Consider the following 16,715-nt stretch of genomic DNA (forward strand, 5'->3'; position numbering starts at 1 on the left):
TTGATTCAAGGGCAGAAACGAAAACACCTTTCTACCAAAGGATCAAAGTTAATTGATTGGCACCTTCGTGAATAAAATCCTTAATTAGATTTCTTCGGCAAAACGTATGCCGTTTCCTTTTTGCCTGAATAATTAACGGTTAAAAAACTCGGCTAAGGGCTGCGTTTGCTGAAAACCCTACCGAGAGCATTTCATAAAAAAATAACGCCTTTTCCATGGACAAATGTCTTGACAAGTATTAAAATGCGTCCCTTTTTACTAATTCTAACATATTAACTGACTTGTTTACAATGCAATTGGAATTATGGCTTACTGGGACTTTAGCAGTTAATTATTTTTACATGAGGAAAACTATTACAACATTTGTAAAAAAAACTAAGCTAATTTTGAGAAGCTCAGAAAACGTTATTATTTTTATTTTTAATTCATTTTAAATTAAACAAGTATTTATGATTGTACGAAAACGTCCAAAAGGTTAAAGAGATTGAAAAAAAAATCCTTTTGACTCCAGCGTACAAATTGTGTTTTAAATGTTAGATTTTGAAATAAGTATAACATGCTTTTTTGAGGTTATTTTAACAACATATAAATTATATTTGAAGCACTAACTTTGTGATTTTCCATTTCATAATTAAAATGAAATTTTGTTATAAAACCACTATAAATACTTTATTATAACTTAATTATAATGTCTACCGGTTTTGAAGCTAACCGCTTCTTTATCAAGTCTTGATAAAGACACCGGTAGACATAATAATTAAGTTATAATAAAATATTTATAGTGATTTTAAAACAAAGTAACATTTAAATTATATTTCAATAACGTTTGCGTTACTAAGAATAGCACCTTTTACATAGAATCTGTAATGATATTCGTACCGTTTCAATTCCCAACGAAAAATCTTTTGTGTATATAATCGTGTTGAACGCTAATAAAATCCCTTTGAGCGTGGATTTCATCGCTCTTTGGCAGTGTTTTTTTCTTTATGGAAATAGATATAGATACAGAATAAATTATTTCATTTAAAATTCCTCTTTTGTTGATTTTAATAATAGGCAGCCCAAGTTTGACGGTGAATATTACAGAATCATTTTCTAGAAGGTTTGTTCATATTTTAATGTCAGTTTTTTTTACTCGAATATTAAATGTCGTTGAAACGCGTTCTCTCAGACGAATGTGTGGAAAAATCTTCGTACGACAGAATTAAAAAGGAATGTAAGGCCAAAATTATAAATCTTGGGATAGTTTACAAGATTACGAAAGGTTATTTAAGGTGGCATAGACATGTGGAGCGAATACGAGAAAATAGCAACAAAAAAAGTATATTTGGCAAATGTAAACGAGAAAACAGAATGAGACGGCCAAAAAAGACCTTGCTCGTGTATCAATCAAAACTTAAAATTTTGAGATGTCAAATGTAAAAATAACTCCGTACTAAAGATACCCTAATTTGTTGACAGGGTTTTGGATACACCCAAAATGTGGTGAAACTCGGGTTTGTTTAGATCATGTTTTAATCCCGGGTCCTGTACTGCCATCTAGTGGATTTCGAATTCCGAGCTTGCCTCGAAATCTCGAATTTGCTCATAACTTCATACAAACACATAGGGAGGTCCAGATGTAGTCGTGTAAGTTTGGTTGTGCCCACATTACAGTTAACATTCCCCGAGGCGCAGAGCAACTGGTGAAATAAATGACGCAAAATAAATTTATGCCAAACGCGTTTTCCATCTTTCCCGCGTAAACCGTTTCCGCGGGTTATTCCTCTTGCCACCTCCCCTCGCCCCATCCCATCTCCCCACCGCTACCGCTAAACCACGGCGTAATCGGACAGACTTTGCACAGTGCTACTGTAAAAGCCCGACAATCGGTTAACTCTGAGTATCATAGTTGAGAAAATGATCAGAAAAAGATGCTCTTCCACAAGTTTTACACATCAAATAAAAGTGTTGACAGACAGGATAACTTTGACACTGCTTTTCCCCGATTAAACAAAATTATGCATGTAGCACAATACAAGTGATAAAACTGAAAAATCTTAAAATTAAGAATAAGAGACATTTGGTACGAGAGACAGAGACATATATTTTGTTTATTCAATGTTTAGGTACACTGTTATTGATTGGTTTTTCAATTGGATACTGATTTTAATGGTTTGTGATAACTAAAATGTAAGATACCGGTATATGTCCGTTATTCGATACCATGGAGATTTATCGAGATATATATATTGTAGATATATCGAGATATATATCACCGCACATACGAGAAAAAATTGCACCTATTGAAGTTCCGGATTTGGTTATTGATACTTTGGGTTTGTCAAAACACAGAGATACAATTTAATTACACTTAAATATTTTGAGTGTGTTCAAATTTTTGTTTACAAATCTAGGTTTATCCACTTTTTGGAGTTATTTATATTGATACCTCAACATTAATGAAGAATTTAGATAAATTTCGGTTTGGTTATAAAAATATTGCAAGATATGCCGAATACTACCTGATTTCCAAGTATCCAGTTTATCTTTAAATTAAGGACTTTACAAGCTTTTTCGAACATATCACTAAATGCTTTCCCGGCGAAATTGAGTATTCAATATTTTTCGGGCATCGACAGTAACGCACACATACACAACACCAAATGTTCGCTCAAGACAAAGTTGTATTCGTTGATCTTGTTCGCGTACAGTACTGAGCTAAATTGTGTCCCTTTTGCAAGGCAAGCTAATATTACTATCCCATGTTAAAATTTAGAGTCAAAGCTTGCTAATATTGAATAACCAACAGTTCAGAGACGTCGACAATGAGAAACGTACATCTGTGTTTTTCAAACATGAAACACATCTATGAATCAGAACGGGACAGTAACTGATCTGTAAATTCTTATGATGAGATTCTGGAAAACTCAAAACTTACGTATAGTGTGTTACAAAATATTGTATAAAAAAAAAAACAATTAGTAATATGCGGCAAAAGAAAACAATTAGGTTGATCGACGAGTTACTTATGTAAATACTGCAGGGAAGCCAAGAGAATAAAACGCCACACCACTCTGTATTTTAAAACATTCCTCGCCTTTTCCACATTCATTATCTCCTCATTCCGATTATTCCATCTCCTGGCCGTAGTATTAACTTCGCTTTCAAGAATTTCACCTATTTGATCAAACCAAATTTTCCCCGGTCTTCCAAATATATCATCAATGCAAAAAATATCATTAATCCAAAAATTTTAGTAGTGTGGTTTTTCAATTGTGGGTAGAATGTTAAATGTTGCACGTGTAAAAAGTGACCACTTAACCAGCCTATGACTGGTCATTAGCCCCGTTAGTACCAAGACTTTCATATTCTTCGTCTATGTCGAGATATTAAAATGTAAAAATTACTTACGTTATAAATAAAATTTAAAAATAAAATTTATATGTAGGTATGCAAGATCCTAACCGGATTATTTTACATAGTGGGAAACGCCTGAAAACATGAATTTTATGCATCTTATAATTTGACCAGTTATTTTATACACAACATTGAGTCTGTTCAAATACTTGTTCCCAAGTAACTCCTCTCACTAACTCCTAATTGGAGGAACCCAGATTTGTGAACGAGTATTTGGACACACTCAAAACGTTGTGAATGATTATGGTGGGGACTGACCGGAGTCATTTGGTCGTAACGTAACACTTTACGATGCGAGCATTCGTATAGTCAGTACAGCGAGCCGAGTACTCCATCCGATGTTCGGATGCTCGTCGCGAATGTTACGTTACGACGTTACAAATGCTCCGGTCAGTCCCCGCCATTAGGATACACAGAAAACGCTGTGATTAATTATTTGTTGAAGCGGTTTGCGTGGATCATCCTGTAGGCCACGACCACAAGCCGCCGTGATGGCCAAAGTTAGGAATATGATATTATAACGGTTGTGATTAGTACCAACACGCTCGCCTCGCCCGCTCCCCGTCATTCAATTAGTGATCGCACTTCCCGCTACCCGCTACCCACCGATCCAGGATTGGGGGCCCGATATTCCAAGTCACTGCCGCAATCAATTTCCACGCAAACGCGTCCTGCGATATATTTGTGACAGCGTCTTTCCGAGCGATGCTGACAGAGTAAGGGACACGTTTATAAACCATTTAAAGGACACTGAGGAAAAAAGAAAGAGAAATATGTTACGCATGTAACTAACTAACCATCACGAAGATTCCCCGAAGGGGTAGACAGAGAGAATAAAACACCACACCACTCTGTATTTGCAAACATTCTTTTTTGATATATGACGTTGTTGAAAGGAGTGAGCGATATGTGTAAGAACAAATAAAGTAATTAAATTGACTCTCTTTAAACTTTGTCGCCAACATAGACCAAGACTGGGGGGATGTAGGTGTGAATAGAAGTGCACCGCTAATGAAGACTTTAAAAGAAATAAAAAAATAATTGTATTTATCTCTACTTGTCCACAGAGCTCTATGCAAGCTTTACCCAAATACCTATTTGGTGATATTAGAGCGCTTCAGTGGCTGTACGACGTACAGTAGGTATCAAAATGTCAAACTGCAGGTTGCGCTGTCAAGACAGCGACCATGTGTATTATTTGTCAACAGTCAGGGGCGGCTCGTGTCCACTGCAGAGGAACCTGACACCCCTTGACGTCACCACGCGGTAGATCCAATACAAAAAAGTACAAACAAAACTACAATAACACAAATTTAATTAAGATATTCAATTTATATATCACTCTCATAATTAAAAATAACAATTACAAGTTTACCCGTGCCGAGGGATTTTACAATATTTATTTATAAAATTATTAAAAAGAAAATTGTTCATGCAATCAAATACTACACGGCCTTATGATACAATGTATTTCCATTTACGAACATGAATACAAGTATATGGATTATACAAATACGATTCTAAAATAAATTTTAAATATACATACTTTTCTGCATTGAAAAATAGTATCTTGTTTTTTAAAAAAATATATTTTTATAAACACTTTAATGGAAAATAATTCAAGTAAAAAAAAATATATATATATGGTATACCTTCCTTGACCAATTTCGTTTCCCAAGTAAATTCCGCTCTAGGCGCTATTGGGTGCGGGCAGGGTACGACTTTTCTGTATAAAAAGCAAATATTCCAAAATTCTAAGCAATAACGAGAAAATCCATTTTATACGAGTACATTCTGAATGCTTGTACGTTTATATTAAAGACGAAACAGATATTCGGTTTCTATCCGGTATATATATATATATATATATATATATATATATATATATATATATATATATATATATATATATATATATATATATATATATATATATATATATACATATATATATATATATATGTATATATATATATATATATATATATATATATATATATATATATATATATATATATATATATATATATATATATCAAATACGTAATTAAATAATCAAAACGTTGTTTTAGTCAACACTACTTACGACCTGTCCATATCCGCTGCCTATTTGGAGTATATGGAGTCCACAAACTTCCTCCAGATTTTTTTGACGGTCGCCAGCTCCCCTACATATCCTCGCAAGTCTTCTTGTGAAATTTTGATACATGAATATTGAATATATGTATGTATGTACATTATATGTATTTTTAATGATAAATTAAAGCACTTTTTTATTTGACATTGGAATTTAATTCAAAATACACTTTTGCTTTTAGACAATGACAACTAAATATAACAATAATAGTAATTTATTTATTTATTTATTTATAACTCAAATTATACAATCTAAAATGTAATGAAGAAAACAAAATCATATGGGCAGTCGTGTAAAAACACAAGTTTACTATGATAATACAGAGACCAAATTCTCTGAATTGAGTTTTTCACTGTTCTTTTTTCGCAATAATGAAGCTGCCAACCGACTTTAATAATAAATTTGTATTTTTAATTTCCTCTGGATGCCCGCATCCTTTGATAAAACCATTAAGGTATCTACCGGCCTATGGGGCTGGAGGTGGTTCACAAAAAATAATTACCTACCACTCAAGACTTCGCTTCTGTTACATTTAATTAAATCGTCGAGATCCCGTTCCTTAATTCCTTCGTTATTAACGCCGTTAAAAGTCTCGGGCGGGGTGGGGTCGTTAAGATAACGGGAGCTCGTTATGCGCGGGATTCCTACAGAAGTCATCCAGGACAACTGTAAATATGACTGAAACATGGAGGTGTTTTTACCCTTCAGTACCTAGCGAGATCCTTGTGACTGAGCACTCTTATTATGATCAGACCCACACGTCCTTCGACAATTTCAAAATTCAATTAAGTTTTATAGCATTTTTTTGACATCTCATCTTTGATGTCCCATGGGTCGAAAAACATGGTTTTTAGCCAGATTTTTTTACCCTCAAAAAATGCAAATTATTATTTGTTGACATTTTAACATAGAGATGAATAATATGGAAGTCTGGGCATTACGGGGCTGCAATTGTCATGGGCTGGTTTAAGTGATCACTTTACACACCAGAGAAAACTTGGCATGAATCAAGTGTTTCAAATACTTAGGCGTGGTCAGGTCAGGAATTGGATAATCGGAGGGCATGTAACACATTAGCAGATGCATAACGCGAATATTGTTTGCAAAGACAGATTGGTGAGGCGTTCTATGCTCTCTGCCTACCCCTGCGGAGAAGTGGCGCGATGGTTAGTTAGTTTTTCATAAATTGATTTGGCAGTCACTGTGTGGTATGAATATCTATCAATTATTAAATAAATACAAAACCCTTATCCGCACCCCAATGGTGCATAGGGCACTGCGTCATATAAACGCAGTGTTATCTTGATCGTTTACATATAAAGGAAAGGTGATCAGCCCACCGCTTCAGGTACCAGTCCAGGGTAATATTGAATAAATATGACAGTGAAAAAATCACTTATATTTATTTTAACCCCCATGGGAATCGAACCCGGGACCTCCAGAACGGTAGCCGAGCGTGCTGACCATTACACTACGGAGGCGGACAAAATTAATCAATTATTAATTTAAGTTTTACTTGGTAATTCGTACTTAACTCTAATCTATTGTGACGTGTTTCTATGCATTCCGCATCATTTTCAAACACCGCGAGTTAGTTTTTAACTGGATTAAAGTAGGATACAGAAGATGTGGATTTGTGCGATCTTTGTATTATGAATTTTCGTATAAGGTCAATTTTTACCGGATTTGTGAATACGCTACTTGGACCGAAGGTACCTTACGATCAAAGTGATTCTCTATCATATTGATGCCAATTATTGTGCACCATATGTTGTGATGACGACGATATACGCGGTCTTGGTGATGGTGTTCCATTTCGGTGAAAGTTGGGGAAGCCCTGAGCTAGAGAATTATAACATTTGATTCTCGTCTCTGGCGGTCGAGGAGTTGTGGATGATTACATAAAGTCCGCCAAATAAACAGCAGTTAACAATTGTTATTGTGGGTGCCATACGGTGATCCATTGATGCGGTACGGAAATAAGTATTTTCCGATTTGAAGACCACAAAGTGCTGTTTATTTTCTCTTGCCACACTGAAGAGGTAGGCGTATTGCGGGGTAACTTCTGGTAAACCACACGAGCGACATTTGTTTAGTAGGTACCTATCTACATACATCATCTCACTAAGTTTTTACTAATCAACTAACTAACGTCACGCCGCTTCCCGCAGGGGTAGCGGAGAGAATAGAACGCCACACCACTCTGTCTTCCTCCATCTCCTCATACATCCTCCTCCTCAAACCATCATCCGCACGCGATGGTGCATAGGGCACTGCATGATATAAACGCAGTGTTATCTTGATCGTTAAGGCCATACTCGCAATCACGGTATTTCATTTCACGCCCGATTTTTTTTAAAATCTATTAGTACTTTGTTTTTTAGAAACACATCGAAAAAATGTTTTTTTATATATTTTTGAACTCCTTACCTTTCAATAACTCTTTTCTTTTCAAAGCCATACATTTATTTCGCAGAAAAATTTTTTTTTTCAGTATAAAAACAATGTTTTAAGAAAAAAATCAAACGTTACCTGGGTTTGAAGAAAATTGAGTCGCGATTTATCGTATGTTGGACTAGAGGCATAGCAACGAGTATCCAGCTGACATTGAAATAACATTTATGAAATTACGATTACAAATTGTAAGTTGAATGTGAACACCATGTCCAAGAACGGTTGACCCACCCTGCCCTATAGTTTAAAGGCTATCAAAAGAAGTGTTTGTGTATATATCATGAAATGCGTTCAAGTACACATACATACATACATAAATATTAATGTGTTTAGGTTTTGGCTAGTGGTGGTCTGTACGCTCGTAAATCCAACCACACACGCGATCAACCCAAAATATTTATTACAATTTACTTTTATAGTAAGGAGCTACATCATCATTGTGCTATGAGGTGTCTTATATTGTTTGTGGTTTTTTTAAGTATTTGAAAAAAACCTTACCATTCAAATTAATAAATAATTCATTTATTACCAAGTCTTATTATTAAGCACCTTATTTTTATTCCAATATCTATGACAAGGTGTAGTCGTTATCAGGGGTCATAAATTATCCTTATTGTTTAATACGATTTTGTCTCAACATTGTTTTTTCGAGAAAAATCATAAATCCATAAAACGTAATGCAAAATGAAGAATCAAGACTGTAGAGTTATGTGTATAACCTCAGACGGGATTAGACTGAAGATGTCGGTAACGATGAAACCCGGTCGATGATTCTTAGCGAACTTTTTGAAACTACGCGAACTTTTTCATCGTGTATGGGCTTAACAAAATATTATTAGAATACAACGAATATACTTCTTAAACATCTTAAATGGACAAAGCAAATTTACAAATCAGTTGATAGAAAAAATGTGCACCTGGGAAAATTCGTGGAATTCTAGTAATTATGAAATACAACATTTATTTTAAAACGTAATGATGGTGGTTGTGTTTAGTATCATATTTTTGGCACTTGAACTCTAAGCATCGGTAGTTACTAGAAAATAAGATTAAAGTTTTTACTGGATAAGTATGTAATATTTATTTTTTTCGTCACATCAAACTTGTGACAGGATTTGTAAATGGGTACTTGAAAGCTCATAACATTCACTGAAATATTTTTAAAAATGTACAATGAATTAATACAAAAACGTAAATTGTACGGCGTCAATCAAAAGCAAAAAAATGCACCTTGTTTCATGAAAACAGATTGACTGGAATTATCTACTTTACTGAAAATAAATAGCTTGACTAGTTAATAAACGTACAAAACTTTTGGCCAATCAATCGAGTTGGTTAGTAGCTTTTTAAAATTTTGTTTAACTTTCGCGGGAATGAAATGTGGGCGGTTAACTTGACAGTTCCGTAATTAGTTTTACTGGTAACACATGCAAACGCGATACAGTCACAAACTGGTCCCTGTTACAAATCACATGCATTCGCTGACCGAACGGTGCTTCTCAAACTAAATGTCAAGCGCACCTGTATGTTAGTGTTGAGAAGCAGTGGTTTTAATACGATGCCAACTGTGAAATGACAGTCAATTTCATACAACGTAATTCATTGAAAACGACAAGGCCTAAATGAATCCATGAAATAGTTGTATAATTTTCATGCTTTTTAAAGAATAAACGTCGAATGTAAATATATTCTTCAAAAATAATATTTTAATTACATTGAATTGATATGTTTCTTGGAAATCTGAAACCTAAAAATGTTTAAGTAAAATCTTGAGGCAATAGTAAATATAAAGATGCTAAAATATATCTTACGTCTTTTGTGGATTTCCATGTATGGAGCGTGTTTATAAAATACTCATTTTTTGTATTAAAAAAAAAATACACATGTAGGTATTAAAATTACATTTATTGTTTTACTCAGAATATAAATTAGTGAAAAAAAAAGGAATATTATTTTTGAACTGTAAAGAAAAAAGGGCGTATATACGGTTCAATCAAATGTGACATCATTTTTGGTAACACATATAATTTTTCTAGCTCCCATATGGTATTTAATAACGACACATTTTGTGACATTTGCAGATAGGACAGAACATCTTACCTCATCTTCTTATAAGATAAATAGTAAAGATACAGTCATGATACAAATCCAATCTCCAGGCAACCTTCATACCGTTGAATGCGGTGCCTGCAAGTCTTAAACAAAACTTCCATTTTCTGTTTGTAACACACTTCTAAGTACTTGAAACTCTCGACCCTTTGTTGCTGGGTATCTAAGCACGAGCTGTTTTACAACTGTAATTGGGCTCCACGTGTTTTAAAACCATCGGCGGAGTCGTCGATTACGACAGCATCATGTGCGTATTCTAGGCCGCAGAGTTTACGGAATAAGGTTGTGGTGTGTCGATCATCCATGAGGATGATAAAAAGAACGGAGCAATGACGCAACCAAACCAATTTGCGACAACATCAACTGTCAGTTTTTTTAAATGTAAAAATCGCTGGTTATTATGTCTTACACTATAACATATCCATAAAACGAGTCCCTGAGAAATTAAATTGGTAGTAAGAAGATTAAATATAATAAGTTATTTTAAAAAATGCATTCTAAGTACCAGCATTTGATAAATATCACGATGTGTGATTGTTAGATAATAAATTAATATGAAAAATCACAAGAATAACGGTGACATTCTTACTGAAGTCTGTAGAGAACTAAGGGAGATATTAAGGTTTAAACTTTATATATTTGAATAAAATGAAAAACGTGCGTTCGCATACTTCATCAAATTTCCGTCATCGAAGGTTTATGATGTCATATGGTTTATTGTCTATGGTTTATAGAGCTGTAATAGTAGTACTTTGGATTGTTTGTTTGCCACTACACTATTATACCATTTGTGTGACTTACTACTAATCTATATGACACCAACATTAAAATAACTTCATCGTTTCTGTGACGTCATTTATTGCCAACATACGAAAATAACCTTTTTTCGTAGGCGAATTTTTCAAAAGAAAATCATGAATGAAAAGTTAAATTATATCGGCTGTTATAAACACAAAACGAGTCTTATACAATCCTTTATAGGTTTAGTATGTTAAAATAGATATTCCTCCCGTCTGACAAAGATCCATTATTGTGGAAATCAAAAATCATTAAATTAATTTATCACAGATACATTTATTCAAGAAGACTAATGGGAAACCTAATTGAATCGACCAGATGTTAACTGGTATTGAAAGGAATGTGGACAAAATATTTAAATATGTTTTGTGCATTATATCCATTTCAAAGTCGATAAAGTGTACCTACCTACAAAAAAAAATGTAAAGTTATCCAACATACCCCATATAATTTTATGTTATTTATTTTCGTTGTGATGTCAGTACTCATAAAAGTCATTTTTCTATGGTTTGAAAAAAGAAGCATGCTGTTTTTGTCTACGTACTTCCTCTTTCGAGCTGTCATTATATAGTAGGGAGATTTCACGGGTTTCAGTTTCTAACGATCGGAACATAATGCGGAATATTTTTAAGTTTAACTGACACACATGAATATAGAAATGTCGATCTTCAGCAAGTAATGACGTGACTGTGGCATAGGGACTTGTTGATTCCACGGTATTCGAATTACGCCCGCGGTTATTATTCCGAAATACACAGCTCATACTATTTTGTTCTATTGAATAGAAATTCTCGCTACTGATAATAATTACTTATGTACCTGTCGCGGTCAAGCCGGTTAATGTGTGAAAGTAGAATTAAACGAAGCAATATTTACTGTTTATGTCATAGACTATGAGGTATTATTCCACGGACTAAGAGTCATTTTTTTTACCTTCGAGCCAGTCGCCCCGAAATCAACATGAAAAGACTGTGTGTATTATATATACTCGTATCGAGTATTTCTTCTGTCCACAACGGTGTGATCGAAAACAAAAAAAATGGAGTGAAAGGTTTATACGACCCTTCAGATAAAATAGCAATTCTCACTCACGAGAACTTCAACAGCAAAGTATTGAATAAGCCGAATGCTAATATTGTGGAATTTTACAACAGTTGGTGCGGCCATTGTATGAGGTTTGCGCCTATCTGGAAGGCTCTCGCCGCCGACGTCCAGCAGTGGAGTCCGGTAGTGGTGGTGGGAGCCATCGACTGCGCCGACGACGACAACAACGGCATCTGCAGGGAGTACGAGATATTGCAATACCCCACGTTGAAGTTCTTCCACCAGAAGTATAAAGCCGGCCCCGACATGATGGGCGAGACCGTGAGCAGCGGAGAATCTGCCCAAAGCATTCGGAACCTCCTGGTGCAGAAGCTGCAGAAGGAGCAGGCCGAGGGAAGGGGCGCCGGCTGGCCGCCGATCACTTCCCAGGACGCGGACTCCCTGCCGCAGTTGTGGACCAACCAGCCGCTGAACATCAAAGTGATGTTCCTTATATTCGAGACGAGCAATGCCACTATGGGAACTGAAGTTATTCTCGACATGAATGTGGTGTTTGGCATCCAAGTGAGGAAAGTGTCCAATTCTTCTTCTTTGGTGAAGTTGTTGAAGGTTTCGCAATATCCTAGTCTGATAGCGGTCAACAGAGATCTCTCCACCAAGAACCTCACCGACAGAAATGCTTCGCGGCAGAGTTTTCGGAAATCAATCATCACCTATATGCAATCTGATAAATACAAAGGTATCGTAGAACTGAACGATTTTGACGACGATCCGGACAACCCCGTCGTCTCTAAAAACGATTTCAGCAATCATTCTAAGAAAGATCTCCAAAGTGTAAGTATCGTGTTCCAAGCGGATATAGAGACCGCTCTGAGATATACATTAACGCACGAGATCGCTAAACTTAAGTACTTGAACGGCGAGGAGTTGGCGGCTTTGCGACGATATTTGCGAGTGGTAGCTAAATACTTTCCGTTTAATGCGAATGGGGATTTGTTTATGTCAGAATTAAACAAGCAACTTGCGAACGCTAATGTCCAGTGGACGGGAGAGCAGTTTGGCAACACCGTGCGGGAGTTAGAGTCTGCGTACGCTCCCGTGTACGCCACGAGTCCGGAGTATGTGGGGTGCAAGGGGAGCGCGCCTCGCTTCAGGGGATTCACTTGCGGACTGTGGACCGTGTTTCACGTACTGACTGTGAGCGCCGCCGACAAAAAAACTTCCGACGCATCCGAGGTCCTGAAAGCGATACACGGCTTCGTTAAGTACTTCTTCGGGTGCTCGGAGTGCTCGGAGCACTTCCAGGCCATGGCCGGCGAGCAGCTGGAGAAGGTGGCGGAGGCGGACGGAGCCATCATCTGGCTGTGGACCGCGCACAACGAGGTGAACCACCGCCTGGCCGGGGACCCCTCGGAGGACCCCCTGTTCCCCAAGAAGCAGTACCCCGGCGCGGAGCAGTGCCCCGCGTGCCGCGACGCCATGGGCGCTTGGGACTTCAAACAAGTATTGCTCTACCTTAAACATGTCTATAGTGGGAAACAAATTAGCCTCACCGCCGCCACAACTCTTCCTACGGACGCAACTAACGTTACTAATTTAGATTCCATTCTCTTCATGTTGTTGTACCTATATTTTGCTGTAATGATTATATTTATCTTGCGATTATTTCTAACTAAAAGGATATACAGGAAGAAGGTGTACATTCACGATTCTTTAGGCAAAGTCTAAATTTATCACAAGTTTGTAAAACTACAACATACTAGTTGTAGTTGGTAGTAGCCGACAAAATTGCAAGCTCTGGCATTCCATAGAGTCTGGAAAGTTTGCAATAAATAATTACACCGGATAGAACATTTTGTTTGTATGTAACAATTATGTTATTGCCCGAAATTGGAGAATGTATGGTATTTTTTCACATTGCCCGCTCGATACATGCTTGACGCATGAATATGCAAACATTACATTTTTCTATAACGCTATTATCATATGAATCCGCTGTTTTGTAGAGTCGTCATAGAAAACAGGTGTTGAATAATACAACATGTGGGTTCTGTTGATATAATCGTGCATTTCAACTCGAACTAACGATTGCAACTGAAACTAATGGAGCTCCCAATCAGCAAATTTATAAGACTCAATTTTCATAAATATATATCTACATATCTCTGTTATTGCCCAGAACAAAAAACCACAATCTAACAAAATGTTATTTTTAACTAATTCCCTATATGTAGTCATAAGGTTTACCTATTTATTCGCTTAGTATTCCTCGGGGCTCAAATGATATACAACAATTCTTGCGAAACTTTTATTGCGGTAATATAAATTTACACTTGTTTATTGTTAGAGACTTTAGAAACGATTTTTGAACAACGAATGTACTTTGAAAACATTGTTAGTATTAAATAAGGTGCGAAATGATGAATTGAATTTGAAAATATTTTGTCTTCCTAACTGCGAGTTAATCAATTTTCCTCAGATTTTAAATATGTATTTAGTTTTTAGCAAATGATTAATAATAAATGTAGAAATTTGAATGTGGAGTAAAATGTTTTTTTAACCACGGTGTTGTGAGCAATACAATGATTTTAGAGGTAAAATCACCAATTAATCAATCTAAAATGTATTGAAATATATGGTGTTCATTTTTATCTTAAAGCCATTTTTTTATATTTATTCACAAGATAATTTCTTGAAGACATTTATATTATATATATGGCAATAATAATTTATTTGTTAATAACTATAGGGTCCGCCATCTAAAGTTTTTTTTTTCAACTAGTGCTTATTTCGTGAATGGTAACACTTAGCTCATGTCTGATTTGACAGATAATTAGTTTTACCCTTCCGCTGAGCGAATATGGTTATGTATACGCTTGAACAACGCTGGGAAATATTGCGACATTACTTTGAAAATCATGGTAATGTTGCAGAATGTGTGCGAAAATTGCGTACGGTTTTTGGAAGAAGAGAAGCACCGTCAGCTCCGTATGTTCGTTATCTTGTGAAAAAAGTGAAAGAAACTGGCATCCTCATCAATAAACCAAAGCGTGAAAAGCCAAAAACAGTGCGTACACCCGAGAATATCGATGTTGTGGCAGAAAGTGTGCGTGAAGCGCCATCAACATCAATTCACCGTCGTTCTCAACAATTGAACATTTCGGAGACATCATTGAGACGAATTTTGCATAAAGACCTTGGTATGACGCCATACAAAGTCCAATTGGTTCAGGAGTTGAAGCCAACTGACCATCCAATGCGTTTTCGCTTCGCTGAGTGGGCCTGCGATCGACTTACAGAAGATGCCGATTTTGCCAAAAAAATCATCTTTTCGGATGAAGCTCATTTTGATCTTGGCGGGTATGTAAACAAGCAAAATTGTCGTATTTGGGGCACAGAAAACCCGCACGCATACATTGAAAAGCCGGTACACCCAAAACGAGTCACTGTTTGGTGCGGATTTTGGTCCAGAGGCATAATTGGGCCATTTTTCTTTGAAAATGAGCAAGGAGTGGCCGTTACAGTCAATGGCGATCGTTATCGGGCCATGTTGAACGGATTTTTGTTCACAAAAATTGAAGAGGAGGATATTGGCAACATTTGGTTTCAACAGGACGGCGCTACGTGCCACACAGCCGAAGTTTTTTAGTTTTTTTTTTATAGCATTTTCAAAAAAAAAAAGTTATTTGGCGGACCCTATATTAACTTGTTGAATAGAAAATTTCTAGGTTTTGCTTTGTATAGAATGCTTTGTAATATTTATTTGTTTTAGTAAAATAATAACATACTTAGTTATTGTTTTGTAGTAATTACATTTTAAAAATTACATATAATTAAATATATTAAAACTACAAATCAAAATCAAGTCTAAATAACAAATTGTATAATAGTTTAAGATTTGCTGATATATATATATATATATATATATATATATATATATATATATATATATATATATATATATATATATATATATATATATATATATATATATATATATATATATATATATATATATATATATATATATATATATATATATATATATGTATATATATATATATATATATATATATATATATATATGTATATATATATATATATATATATATATATATATATATATATATATATATATATATATATATATATATATATATATATGTGTGTGTGTGTGTTAAAATTGATAATAATTTATTTCTGATTTTAGTAAAAAAAAATATACTGATTTTAGATACTTTATTTTTTATACTGATTTTAGTAAATTTTCTTCAAAATGTTGTATATTTCACTTTGATTTTGATAAACATCATATTATTTATATATCCCAAACTTGAGGTAAAATGCGTGAGCATTATATGGTCCACATAGCTTAAGTAAGGTACAATATATTAAGTTAGGTAATCGTGTATTACATGGTGATATGTACTGTATCTTATCATATTGTTGGCGGAGGTTTTTTTATCAACCCCGACTCTGTATATTAACTAGGGTTGTATACTAATCACAAGTAACTGCAAACCCAACTCCAATCTATACCATGTTTTTGGCGTCTTGCGTTATACCAAAAGGAAGCAAATACAAAGCTCATAAGTGTCTCCCGCTCTCTACCAACAGTATTTTAAAGATGCTTTTAAGCATTTCCCGCAAGCAATGTATTTATAAACCAATATAAATAAACAAACATCAAAATATAATTAAACATAATATAATTAAAACCACAAAATGAACATTAAAAGTTTACACATTACACATCGTCATTTGGGATAAATGA

The 16,715-nt window shown here is 35.0% G+C and overlaps 1 protein-coding gene across 1 annotated transcript; it reads left to right on the forward strand.

Moving 5' to 3' along the window:
* Positions 1 to 11,465: 11,465 nt before the first annotated feature.
* On the forward strand, positions 11,466 to 15,707 carry Qsox1 (Quiescin sulfhydryl oxidase 1). The gene has a single exon (XM_088260887.1). It carries the CDS (start codon positions 11,858 to 11,860, stop codon positions 13,667 to 13,669), a length of 1,812 nt encoding a protein of 603 aa, XP_088117013.1. The 5' UTR covers positions 11,466 to 11,857; the 3' UTR covers positions 13,670 to 15,707.
* The last annotated feature ends 1,008 nt before the right edge of the window (positions 15,708 to 16,715 follow it).

Source organism: Brachycentrus maculatus, unplaced genomic scaffold, assembly GCF_059751285.1.
Source record: "Brachycentrus maculatus isolate JH-2025_06_01 unplaced genomic scaffold, ASM5975128v1 h1tg000144l, whole genome shotgun sequence".
Classification (NCBI taxonomy): Eukaryota; Metazoa; Arthropoda; class Insecta; order Trichoptera; family Brachycentridae; genus Brachycentrus; species Brachycentrus maculatus.